The following is a 13,561-nucleotide window of genomic DNA, read 5'->3' as shown; positions in this document are numbered from 1 at the left end:
CATTTTTGGATGCTTGAAGTTACAGTTTCAGTTAGTCTTGGGCTTTGTTACTTAATACTCATACCATTTCCTGCCTTCTGTCTGTACCTCTTCTCCACCTTATTGATTAGACCTCCTAACATTTCATAAGTGTCTCAGCTTGTCATGTTCATTTCTCTATGCCAAGTCCTTCAAGAAGCTATGTTGATGTTTGGCCCCATTTTTATATTCTAGTAACAGATATTTTCAAACTGTATCTCACTTACTCCTCCTCCTCTAAACTTTGCCAATCAAAATCCAGTCCATGGAGGTACCTCAGCCAGGTGTTAGGAAAGTAATTAATTATTTCTCTCTCTCTTTTTTTTTTTTTGACAGGCAGAGTGGACAATGAGAGAGAGAGAGAAAGGTCTTCCCTTACCGTTGGTTCACCCTCCAATGGCCGCCGTGGCCGGCGCGCTGCGGCCGGCACACTGTGCTGATCCGAAGCCAGGAGCCAGGTGCTTCTCCTGTTCTCCCATGGGGTGGCAGGGCCGGAGCACTTGGGCCAATCTCCACTGCACTCCCAGGCCACAGCAGAGAGCTGGCCTGGAAGAGGGGCAACCGGGACAGAATCCGGTGCCCCGACTGGGACTAGAACTTGGTGTGCCGGCGCCGCAAGGCGGAGGATTAGCCTAGTGAGCCACGGCGCCGGCCTAATTGTTTCTCTTAATGATCCTACTGCTCAGATATATCTCTGGTTCCTCCACAGAACTGAAATAATCTCAATAGGAGAAAAATCAACTAGCTCAGAAATTAAACAATTTGTTCTGACAGGATTGATCCTGAATAAAATTTACTTCTGGCCGAAAGGTCTTTAGAATCTTTGAGTCAGGGCTGGTACTGTGGGACAGTGGGTTAAGTGATGCTGCTTCCTGTTCTGGTAGCTTCTCTTCTGATTCAGCTCCCTGCTAATGCGCATGGAAAGCAGCAGCAGATGGCCCTAGTGCTTGATCCTCTGCCATCTACATGGGAGACTCAGATGGCATTCCAGGCTCCTGGTTTAGGCCTGGCCCAGCCCCAGCCATTGCAGCCATTTGGGAATTAAACCAACAGATGGAAGATAAATTTCTCTTTCTCTCTCTCCCCGTCTCTCTTTCCTCTTTCTCTGTAACTCTTTCAAATAAAATAAATAAATTTTAAAACAAGAATCTCTGTCCATACCACTCTTATAAACTTCTCCCCTACCTCCCATTAGGATCATATTACTTTAATGTTCCTCCTACTAACTAAGACCTCTCGCTCAGGACTCACAAACTTTTTTGGCTGCCCCAGATCTAGATATTTCTTCGCCAATTTTTCTTTTTTCCTAGTAAAATTCTCTATCTGATGTCCTGTTCCCTTAGGGCTTTGCTAAGTAAGAGTTGGGCAAATTTAATATGTCAAGATGTGAATTATTTCTTGCTGATGTTTTCATGGTATACATGCTTATGCAGCACATTGACTGCATTGTTGATACCACTAAATAACTTGCCCACAGTATACACACAGTAAATAATAAATTGATAATCAAAAGAAAAGCATTAGTAGTTGTAATAATAAAAAAAATTTTAAAGTAGTAATTATTTAATATATAATGTAAAAAACTCTTCTGGGCAGTAAATGGGGAAGAAGGATATACTTTTTTTTTTTTTTGACAGGCAGAGTGGACAGTGAGAGAGAGACAGAGAGACATATGGCCACCGCGTCTAGTCCCGGCTGCTCCCCTTCCAATCCAGCTCTCTGATATGGCCTGGGAGGGCAGTGGAGGATGGCCCAAGTGCTTGGGCCCCTTGCACCCACATGGGAGACCAGGAAGGGGCACCTGGCTCCTGGCTTCAGATTGGCACAGCTCCGGCTGTTGAGGCCATCTGGTGAGTGGACCACAGGAGGGAAGACCTTACTCTCTGTCTCTCTCTTTCACTGTCCCTCTACCTCTCAAATAAATAAATAAAATCTTTAAAAATTTTTTTCTATGTCCTTGAACTCATGGTCTGCCATCAGAAAAATCTCCTAGACATCCAGCTTCCCTGAATGTTCTCTTCACTTATTTAAATAAAATTTAGTTCCACCTTGATGTCTCTGCGGCCCTTTCAAGTGATAGCTTTTTTCTCTCTCATATTTCTTTACCAGGGAACTTGCAGGTAGAATAGGTATCTACTTATTCTTTACTGCCATTTTTCTCTCTTTTCTCTAAAACTCTTCAGTTTCAAAATTTGTACCACCAAGGGCCAGGGTTGGGGTGTAGTAGGGTAAGCCTCTGCCTGTGACTTCAAGCCCCAGCTGCTCCACTTCTGATCCAGTTCGCTGCTAGTGGCCTGGGAAAGCAGTGGAAGATGACCCAAGTGCTTAGGCCCCTGCACCCACATAGGAGACCTGGAGGAAGCTCCTGGCTCCTGGCTTCAGATTGGCTCAGCCGCAGCCATTGTGGCCATTTGGGGAGGGTGCCAGTGGATGGAAGATCTCTCAGTCTCTGTCTCTCCCTTTCTAACTCTGCCTTTCAAATAAAATAAATAAATCATTAAAAAAAAGAAAGAAAGAAAGAAATTTGTGCCATCAGATACTACCCATCTACCCACCCTATTGCAGTCACCTGACTTTCAGTTTAATATCCATTATTCCTAGCTCACTATCTCTCTCCAATACAAATCGTGTCTTATTTTTGGTAATTTCAATATTCACTGACATGGTCTTCCAATACCCTCACCTCTGTTTCTCGACCTCTTTCTTATCCAACAAAAATATTATAATTCTACATTATGTCAGAAACTCATCCTCCATGGTAATATAGCTTTGTCATTACCAGCCTCCAAAAGTTTTTTATCTCTATGAAGAATCAGCACTTATAATCCATTATTCCCATCAAAGTTTCCTTTAACATATTTATATCCTCATTTACTCCATATATAGCTTAAATTATGACCCATCATTATAATTCTCCATACACACCTTTAATACTCTAGGTCCTTCAACATATTCACCAGGCAAAAAACCTCAACTCTGATTAAATATTACTCTCCCATATTCAGGCCTGGACTCTAGACATACATAGCTAAATGTGACTGGAGAACTCATAGCACCATGCTGTCTGGTCTGACTAAGCTCAAAGGTAATATTAGAGAACCATACTACATCTTCCCAACCCATTATTTTCCCACTCTTCTAGACAATTACTTTATATGTTCCCACATATCTTCAACAACTCCTCTCCATCCTCACTATCAACTGATGACCTTATTTCCTACATCACTGAAAAAAAATTAAAAGCACTCAGAGGTCTTTTATAAGCTACAACCACAATAGCCCACCTACCTGCATCTACTTTGAAATCATTCTCTTCTCTCTTATCTCTTCTGTTACTATTGACAGACACTTTCACTGGTCTAAAGTACTTTTACTGGGAATGGGCAATGTGGCACAGCAGGTTAAGCCACTGCTTGTGACATCTGCATGCCATATCAGAATTCCTGGGTCTGAAAACTGCCTCTGCTTCAAATCCAGCTTCCTGCTAATGGGCATCCAGGGAGGCAGCAAACGACGGCTTTAATACTTGGATACCTACCATCTTAACGGGCAACTTAGACTGAGCTCTGGACTCCTGGCGTCTACCTGACCTAGCTTTGGCTGTTGTAGATATTTGGGGAGACAATTAGCAGATGGAAGATTTCTCTGTCTCAATTACTCTCTCTGTATGTCTGCCTTTTGAATAAAAAATTAAAAAAAAAAAAACTAGAGTACTTTTTTCAATTCATTTCCTCTGATTTTCTCTTTTTATTATATGGCCTTATTGAGATAGAACTCACATATAATATAATTCATCCATCTAAACTGTAAAATTCAATGTGTCTTCTTATAGTTATATTCATGGATTATAAAACTATCATGATTTAATTTTAGAATATTTTTATGTTTCCTTAGAGAATGCTAAGCAGTCAATCTCCAGCCCTAAGCAACCACCAATTGACTTTCTGTCTCTATAAATTTGTGTATTCTGGACACTTCATATAAATAGAATTGTTTAACATATATTCTTTCATGATCTGGCTTCTTCGACTTAGCATATTTTCAAGGTTCACTTAAGTTATAGTATGTATTATTACTTCATTGCTTTTTATGGTTCAATAATATTCTATTATTTGAATATATCACATTTGTTTACTGCTCACTTGATGACACACATCGGAGTTGTTCCCACTTTTTGCCTATTACAAATAATTCTGCTAACATACCTATATAAGTTTTTATATGCACATATTTTTTCACTTCTCTTTGGTAAATATCTCACTGAAATTTCAGGGTCATATGGTTAATTTTAATTTCTTTTTTTTTTTTAGGTTTATTTATTTATTTGAAAGACAGAGTTACACAGAGAGAAAAGAGACAGAGAGATCTTCCATCTGTTGTTTCACTCCCGAAGTGGCCACAACAGCCGAGGCTGGGCCAAGTCAAAGTCAGGAGCTTTGGCCAGCGCTGCGGCAGACTAGGTTAATCCTCCACCTGCGGCTCCAGCACCCCAGGTTCTAGACCCGGTTGGGGTGCTGGTCCTGTCCCAGTTGCTCCTCTTCCAGTCCAGCTTTCTGCTGGCCCAGGAAGGCAGTGGAGGATGGCCCAAGTGCTTGGGCCCTGCACCCACAAAGGAGACCAGGAGGAAGCATCTGGCTCCTGGCTTCAGAATGGCGCAGTGTGCCAGCCGTAGTAGCCATTTGGGGGGTGAACCAACGGAAGGAAGAGCTTTCTCTCTGTCTCTCTCTCTCTCTCTCTCTCTCTCTCACTGTCTAACTCTGTCTGTCAAAAAAAAATTTAAAAAAAAATCTAAGTCTCCTTAAAATGTAATTCTCTAGGATATTTAAAAAAAAAAAAAACAAAAAAAACAAAAAAAACCCAGGAGCTTCTTCTGAGTCTCCCACATGGTTGCAGGGGCCCAAGCTGTTGGGTCATCTTCTGCTGCTTTCCCAGGCACATTAGCAGGGAGCTGGAGCAGAAGTGGAGCAGCCAGGTCTCAAACCAGCATCCATATGGGATTCCAGCATCACAGATGGCAGCTTTACCTGTTACACCAAAATACCAGCCCTGTGTACACCTTCTTAAGAAAATGCAAAACTATTTTTCAAGGTGGTTGCCTTATATGAATTCGCTATGTATAAGGAGTTCCCTTTTTTATAGGTCACACCATGCATTTGTTAAGGTTATCAAATGTACTCCTAATGGAGAAATCATTGTTCAATCTTCAGTCTTCATCTCACTTGACCTATGAGGAGCATTTGGTTCTGCTAACTCTAACTCTTCCTTGAAACACTTTTTCATTTGTATTCTAGGAAATCTGGGTCTCCTGCTTCTCTTCTACCTGGCTGAGCATGCCTGTTATTTTCTTTCCCTCTTCTAATCGTGGTCAGGTCCTGAACTCAGGATACTCATCTTTTCCCTTCTCGATCCACATTCATTCCCTTAGTGGCATCACCTAGTCCACCTACCATATGTGTATCTTGCCTGTAAATGTGTTCAGTACTGGGGCTGGTGTTGTGGAGTAGAGGGTAAAGCTGCCAGCTGTGATGCCAGCATCCACAAAGGGTGCCGGTTTGAGTCCCAGCTGCTCCCCTTCTAATCCAGCTCCCTGCTAATGTGTCTGGGTAACCAGTGGAAAATGGTCCAAGTTCTTGGACCCCTGCCATCCATGTGGAAGACCAGAAGATCCTGGCCCAGCCCTGACTGTTACAGCCATTTGGGGAGTGAACCAGCAGATGGTAGATCTCTCTCACTCTCACTCTCCCTCTTTCTCTGTAACTCTGACTCTCAAATAAATAAATAAAACCTTAAAAAAAAAAAAAAAGTGTTCAGTACTAACATGTCCTGTCTAGCAGCCAGGAGCAACATATGGCTAAATTTAAATTCCTCAGTCACACCAGTTACATCTTAAGAGCTCAAGGGTTACATGTGGCTAGTGGCTACCAAACAGGACAGCACAGATACAGAAAATTTCTAACATCACAGAAAGGTATATTGTGCAGCTCTAGTTTGGACCTCTCCTCTGAACTCTAGATTTATATATCCAATTTCCATCCTGACATTGCCATGTAGATATCAAATAAACACCTCAAAATCAAAAATCATGATAGTCCACCCTAAATCTGCTCCTTCCATTTTTCCCCCTATTTTGATGATGGTAGCAGCATCCTTCCAGTTGTTCAAGCTGAAACCCATAGAATAATTCTTGACTCTACTCTTACTCCATATCCAACTGATGAGCAAATTTTGTCAACTCTGTACTGGAACCTGCGCACTTCTTTCACCTCCACTTCTCCTATCTTGTTTGAAGCCACTATCATCTTTATAATCCTTACTTCATCTTTAGCCCCTGTAAAATCTATTTTCAACTCTACAGCCAGAAGTCGTGTTCATGTTGGTCCTCTAATCAAAATCCCCTTAAGATTTGTTTAAAATTTATTTTTATTCAAGAGGCAGGCAGAGAGACAGAGACAGAGAGAAACAAAGAGAGCTCCCATTCACAGGCTCCCTCTCCAAATAGCTGAAATATCTGGAGCTAGGCCAGGATTAAGCCATGAACCAAGGACACAATCCAGGTTTCCCATGTGTGTGGCAGAAACCCAATCACTTGCCATTACTACTGCCTCCTGCCTCCTTCCTGCATTAGCAGGAAGTCAGAGTCAGGAGATCGAGCAGGACATTGCAGGATGTGAGCATCCTAACTGCCAGGCAAACTGTTTGCTCCCCAAATCCACAGCTCGATCATATCAAAAGTCAAAGTCTCTATAACAAAGTACAGGGCCCACTCCATTAACTCTGATCTCATCTCCTACTACCGCCCCTCTTCACACTCCTAGGCAATCATACTGGCTGCTCCTTAAAAGAACAAGGTATATTTCAGCCTTCTTCCTAAACTTTAACAGAAACAACCAAGTTCAGAAATCACCAAGAAGAGTGGGCATTTGTCCTAGTAGTTGATACACAAGTTAGGACACATGTCTCCTTGCAATGGTGTGATTGCTTCAGCTCCTGATTCCAGTTTCTTGCAGACCTTAGAGGCAGTAGCGATGGCTCAAGTAGTTGGGTTCTTGCCACTAACATGGGAGACCCAGACTGAGTGTCCAGCTCCAACCTTCAACCCTCTATCTGTTGAGGGTATCTGGGGAATGAACCAGTAGGTGGGAGCTCTGTGTGTATATGTGTGTCTCCCTGTCTGGCTGTTGAATGAATGAATCAATGAATACATAAATAAATATAAAAAAGGTAAAAGAATCACAATGTCTCTCTTACTCTCTGTAACGTTGCCTCTCTAATAAAGAAATAAATCTTGGCCGGCGCCGTGGCTCAACAGGCTAATCCTCCGCCTTGCGGCGCTGGCACACCGGGTTCTAGTCCTGGTCGGGGCACCGATCCTGTCCCGGTTGCCCCTCTTCCAGGCCAGCTCTCTGCTGTGGCCAGGGAGTGCAGTGGAGGATGGCCCAAGTGCTTGGGCCCTGCACCCCATGGGAGACCAGGAGAAGCACCTGGCTCCTGCCATCGGAACAGCGCGGTGCGCCGGCCGCAGCGCGCTACTGCGGCGGCCACTGGAGGGTGAACCAACAGCAAAAGGAAGACCTTTTTCTCTGTCTCTCTCTCACTGTCCACTCTGTCAAAAAAAAAAAAAAAAAAGAAAGAAAGAAATCTTTAAAAATATATATACTTTAAAAGCTAGAAGGATTTTTAAATGTTTTTACTACAAAGAAACAAATATTTGAGGAGATAGATATGTATGGCCTCATTTGAACATTACATGCTTTGTACATGTATAGAAATATTATATGGTACCCATAAATATGTACAATTTTTATGTGGCAGTTACTGCGGCACCAGCACCCCGGGTTCTAGTCCCGGTCAGGGTGCTGGATTCTGTCCCGGTTGCCCCTCTTCCAGTCCAGCTCTCTGCTGTGACCTGGGAATGCAGTGGAGGATGGCCCAAGTGCTTGGGCCCTGCACCCACATGGGAGACCAGGAGGAAGCACCTGGCTCCTGGCTTCAGATTGGCGCTGGCAAGCTAGCTGTGGCGGCCATTTGGGGGGTGAACCAACAGAAGGAAGACCTCTCCCTCCCTCTCTCTCTCTCTCTCTCTCTATAACTCTGCCTGGCAAAAAAAAAAAAAAAAAAAAAGAAATATTATATGGTACCCATAAATATGTACAATTTTTATGTGGCAGTTACTGTAAGAATCTTGTTATTCTGCCTTATAAATAAATGAAATAAATTTTTAAAAAAACTAAGATTATGGATTAAATTTTCCTATTTGGTAACAGTATAATATTAATAATATATCTAGAATGAATAATCTTACTTGCCAAACTCTAAAATACCATACCGTGATGTACAGCTGCCTGTTTTCTAATCAAGTTCATGTCAACACAACTGATCCACAAACTATTACTGGTCGGTTGTGAAATAAGCTTGGGAAAAAGTGCATTTCAATACACTGCATCCTTTATCAAGAAAATTTTGATATAAAAAAATTTCAAGTGAACTAAACACTATCCCGTACTAATATAAATATTTTACATCCTGGTAAAAGCTCTTATCTCACTGCAAATTGATAATATTTCATGGAGCCATGAATCATACTTTGGATAGCACTGCCCTAAATTATCTCCTTTGTCTTTAAGTCTGCCTCATTTTTTTTTTTAAAGATGTATTTATTTATTTGAAAGTCAGAGTTACACAGAGAGAAGGAGAGGCAGAGAGAGAGAGAGAGAAGAGAGAGAGAGAGAGGTCTTTCTTTTTTTTTTACTTTTTAACAGGCAGAGTGGACAGTGAGAGAGAGAGACAGAGAGAAAGGTCTTCCTTTTGCTGTTGGTTCACTCTCCAATGGCCGCCGCGGCCGGCGCGCTGCGCGGCCGGCGCACCACACTGATCCAAAGGCAGGAGCCAGTTGCTTATCCTGGTCTCCCATGGGGTGCAGGACCCAACCTGCTTGGGCCATCCTCCACTGTACTCCCTGGCCACAGCAGAGAGCTGGCCTGGAAGAGGGGCAACCAGGACAGAATCTGGCGCCCCGACCGGGACTAGAACCCGGTTGCCGGCGCCACTAGGTGGAGGATTAGCCTGTTGAGCCACGGCGCTGGCCGAAAGAGGTCTTTCAAACACTGGTTCACTCTCCAGTTGGCAATAACAGTCGGAGCTGCGCCGATCCGAAGCCAGGAGCCAGGAGCTTCTTCTGGGTCTCACGTGGGTGCAGGGGCCCAAGGACTTGGGCCATCTTCCGCTGCTTTCCCAAGCCATAGCAGAGAGCTGGATCGGAAGTAGAGCAGCAGGGTTGCGAACCAGTGCCCATACCTCATATTTTTTAATACCTTCTACATGCAATGTCAGAGTTTCTGTATCATCTCCCATTCTACAATTTATTAGAATTAATGTCTCTTAATTTTCTAGAGGTCACCTAGTCTCCTTATTTATAATAGAGAATTTTAATGCCTGTCAGAAAGGATACTTTAATATCCAAGAACAATAACGCTCATAAAAATGTTTAAATTGATTTAAAATTATAAATAAATTATATAATAGCATTTCAGAAAGATGAAACTGAGTAATACATATCAGTAATATATATCAGCTTTGAAAATTTGGTTTTCAGATAGGCATTTGATCCAGCAGTGAAGCCACAGGTTAGGATGCCTGTGTCCCACATTATATTACCTGGGTTCAATTCTTGGCCCTGGCTCCTGATTCTAGCTTTCTTCTAAGGTAGACCCTAGGAGGCAGCAGTGATGACTCAGGTAGTTGGGTCCCTGCCACCCATGGAGGAGAAGTGGATTTTTGTTTCCAGCTCCTAATTTCAGCCCCAGCCCAGCCCACTGTTGCAGTCATTTGGGGAGTGAACCTATATGTGGGAGCTATTTATCTGTCTCCCTGTGTTTCTGCCTCTCAAATGAATAAACAAATAAATATTATTAAAAGAAGAAAGTTTTGTTTTATTTTGAAAGAGATATAAAGTCATCCACTTTTCAACACTAACCTAAATATTCCATCAGCTGCTCAGCAGTTATGATTTCCATCATCGGTGGAAGTTTCACCTGAAAAACAAAGTATTATTTCTATAAAATCAAATGTTTTAGGTGACTGAAGTGTTTCCTACAATCAGAAACACAGTATTTAAGTGTATGTTTGTATCTACTGTATGTATACATTAAAATTCACACTTACTGTAATCTTGGTAACTAATCTGGATAAAATATAAGAAAGCCAATCCTATCACCAAAAAATTGAACGGGTGATATAAGATTTTATAGAGACATTGAGAAAACTGTTCAAAGTCAAATACTATATCTTTCACCACCCACCATAATTATTAGGCACCAAACATGTAACAGGACACCCATGGGGCAGCTTCATAGATGACAGGCTTGAACACAGTGCAATATCACATTACTCTGTCTAATCTGGTCATTTTTATTGTTGAATGGCTAAAATGAACACAGTATTAAAGATGAGTCATAAACTAAAAAATTCACCTGATTATATTTATAAGGTTTAAAAGCAGGCAGGGCTCCACACTTAGATGATAAAACCATAAAGAAAAGTAAGAAAATAGACACTATAAAAATCAGGATTATGATTATCCCTAGGGTTAAGAGAAAGCTTTCTAAATGGACAGAGGCATAGAATGGACTTCTGGGGCACTGGCAATACTGAGTTTCTTAACCTGTAATGGTAGTTCCACCAATGTTTTTCTTATAATAACTTGTTAAAATGCATATATCTGGTTTGAATAGCTTTCTGTATAGGTTATATTTCACAATAAAAAGGTTAAAAGTAACTACATATATCATAATTATATTTAAGCTAAAAATCCCAGAAAATCCATTAAAATTCAATAATTTTAAATATTTTAACTATTTAATATTTAAATATGACAGTCAATGACTTTAAATACTTTAACTGACATTCACGAGCATGCACTGTGGAATACTCACAGAACAGTAAAAAATATATAGGATAGAAACGCAAAGTAATTACTATATCAATAATAGGGGATAGCCACACAATTAAAATTCTTCAGGAACTATTTTATGTTCAACCAAGGAAGTCTTCTAAGTCAGCAATTTTTCCGACAATTTTCCCAAGCATTGAAAAAGGTGCTCTAGATGTTTACATTATCAAATGTGGTAATGACATACCACAATTTTTTTTTTGTTTTAATCAAGGAGTAAAATACAAATTTTAGAAAGACCCCTACAGAGGCCAGAGTTGTGGTGCAGCACAACTGAGACAGCAGTATCTCACGACTGCCAGTTCAAGTCCTAGATGCTCTACTTCTGATGCAGCATTCCTGCTAATGTGCCTGGGAAAGCAGATGACCACGCAAGTGCTTGGGTCCTTGCCATCCAGGTGGAAGACCCAAATGTAATTCCTGGCTCTTGGCTTCAACCTGGCCCAGCCCCAGCCATTATAGTCATTTGGGGAATGACCAGTGGATGGAAGATCTCTGTCTCTCCCTCTCTGTAACTCTGCCTTTCAAATAAATACATACATCGTTAAAAAAAAAAAAGAGAGATTCCTATAAAATTAAAGTTTGAGCTTTTCTGACAACATATATCACAGTTGGTGCTTACGATATGGTCATCTAGTAGACTTAATCACTCAGTTTGAACCAAGAGATGTCAGGAATGTTTTGGTCACTGCCTCATTCTAAATTATTTTTGTCTCTGACTTTTTAAATTTTAGTAGTTTTTAAGCAGTTTTAGATTTAAAGAAACATTGAGGAGAATGTACAGAATTTCCATTTAGGGCATATTTTAAAACAAATTCATTGACAAAATATTTTTGGAACATCGTAGCTTGTTTATTTATGTAATTTATGTATTGTCTTTGGCTTCTTTTGGTTCCAGTCCCAACTTCTCTGCTTCCAATCCAGCTTTCCTGCTAATACACCCAGGAAGGCAATGGATGATGACCCAAGGACTGGGTCCCTGGCCTTCAAGTGGGAGACCTAGATGGAATTCCAGGATTCTGGCTTTATCAAGGCTCAGTTTTGGCTGTTGCACGCATTTGAAGTATGAGCCAAAAAATAGAAGCTCGCTCTCTCTCTCGCTATCTCAGTGTGTGTATATGTGTGTGTGTGTGTGTGTTTCTCTCTGCCACTTTGCCTTTCAAGTAATTAAATAAATCTCTAAAAAATAAATTAAGGCTTATACATTCTCTGAATTGAGAAGGCTTCACTGCAGAAACGTATTCACTAGCAACTTTCATAAACAAGTAGCTAATCCTCTCCTTTGGTTAATAAAGTCAAAATAAGAAACCAAGGCACTAATAAGTATTAAGATATATATTTGGTTCTCTCTGTCTCTCTCTCTCTACTGTCCACTCTGCCTGTCAAAAAAAAAAAAAAAAGATATATATTTGGGATATACATTCTGTAATCCTAGATAGTTATATATAGATGTTTTCAGGATTTAATATCAAAATCTCCAAATAGCAAATGCCTACCATGTCTTCCTCCAAACATGTAAAACAAGAAATGACAACCTTTAGGCCGGCGCCGCGGCTCAGTAGGCTAATCTTCCGCCTTGCGGCGCCGGCACACCGGGTTCTAGTCCCGGTCGGGGCACCGATCCTGTCCCGGTTGCCCCTCTTCCAGGCCAGCTCTCTGCTGTGGCCAGGGAGTGCAGTGGAGGATGGCCCAAGTGCTTGGGCTCTGCACCCCATGGGAGACCAGGAGAAGCACCTGGCTCCTGCCATCGGAACAGCGCGGTGCGCCGGCCGCAGCGTGCTACCGCGGCGGCCATTGGAGGGTGAACCAACAGCAAAAGGAAGACCTTTCTCTCTGTCTCTCTCTCAATGTCCACTCTGCCTATCAAAAAGAAAAAAAAAAAAAAAAAGAAATGACAACCTTTATACACAAATATTTTTTAAAATAACATTCACAAGCATACTCAGTGGTATATTCATTTCTCGAATCTTATCCAGTAGAATATTATGGATATTCATTAAAACTATGGATAGTAGAAGAGTTAATTGGAGAGGAATGTTTACCTCAGACTTACACTTTGAAACTATCAACAGATCAATTATATATATATATATATATATTTTTTTTTAACTACAAAATGAAAATTTTCTGAAAGAATGATTTTTCTTTTGCGTTCCTAAACCACCACTGCCTTGAAAGCAAATGTCAAAGGTTTTGTTAATGGCTTGAGACTGAAACTCCTTTGTCTCTTTAGATTTTATTTAAAAAAAAAAAAAAAAAAAAAAAAAAACCAGGCTAATCCTCTGCCTTGCGGTGCCCACACACCGGGTTCTAGTCCCGGTTGTGGCACCGGATTCTATCCCGATTGCCCCTCTTCCAGGCCAGCTCTCTGCTATGGCCCAGGAAGGCAGTGGAGGATGGCCCAAGTTCTTGGGCCCTGCACCCGCATGGAGACCAGGAGAAGCACCTGGCTCCTGGCTTCGGATCAGCGAGACGCGCCGGCCACAGCGGCCATTGGAGGGTGAACCAAGGGCAAAAAGGAAGACCTTTCTCTCTGTCTCTCTCTCTCACTATCCACTCTGCCTGTCAAAAAAAAAACAAGTTGTGATGTTGTAG

At 41.5% G+C, this 13,561-nt stretch overlaps 1 protein-coding gene across 5 annotated transcripts in view; it reads right to left on the bottom strand.

The window, feature by feature from the left end:
- The window catches only part of MINDY2 (MINDY lysine 48 deubiquitinase 2), a 105,032-nt gene that overhangs the window by 73,264 nt on the left and 18,207 nt on the right, over positions 1 to 13,561 (bottom strand). For all 5 annotated transcript variants that reach the window (XM_062206016.1, XM_062206015.1, XM_062206017.1 and 2 more), the window contains exon 2: positions 9,992 to 10,049. In XM_062206016.1, coding sequence (XP_062062000.1) covers positions 9,992 to 10,049 — 58 coding nt within the window. The remainder of the gene's footprint in view (positions 1 to 9,991; positions 10,050 to 13,561) is intronic.

This window comes from Lepus europaeus, chromosome 11, assembly GCF_033115175.1.
Source record: "Lepus europaeus isolate LE1 chromosome 11, mLepTim1.pri, whole genome shotgun sequence".
Classification (NCBI taxonomy): domain Eukaryota; kingdom Metazoa; phylum Chordata; class Mammalia; order Lagomorpha; family Leporidae; genus Lepus; species Lepus europaeus.
This window is presented reverse-complemented; position numbering and strand designations above follow the sequence as displayed.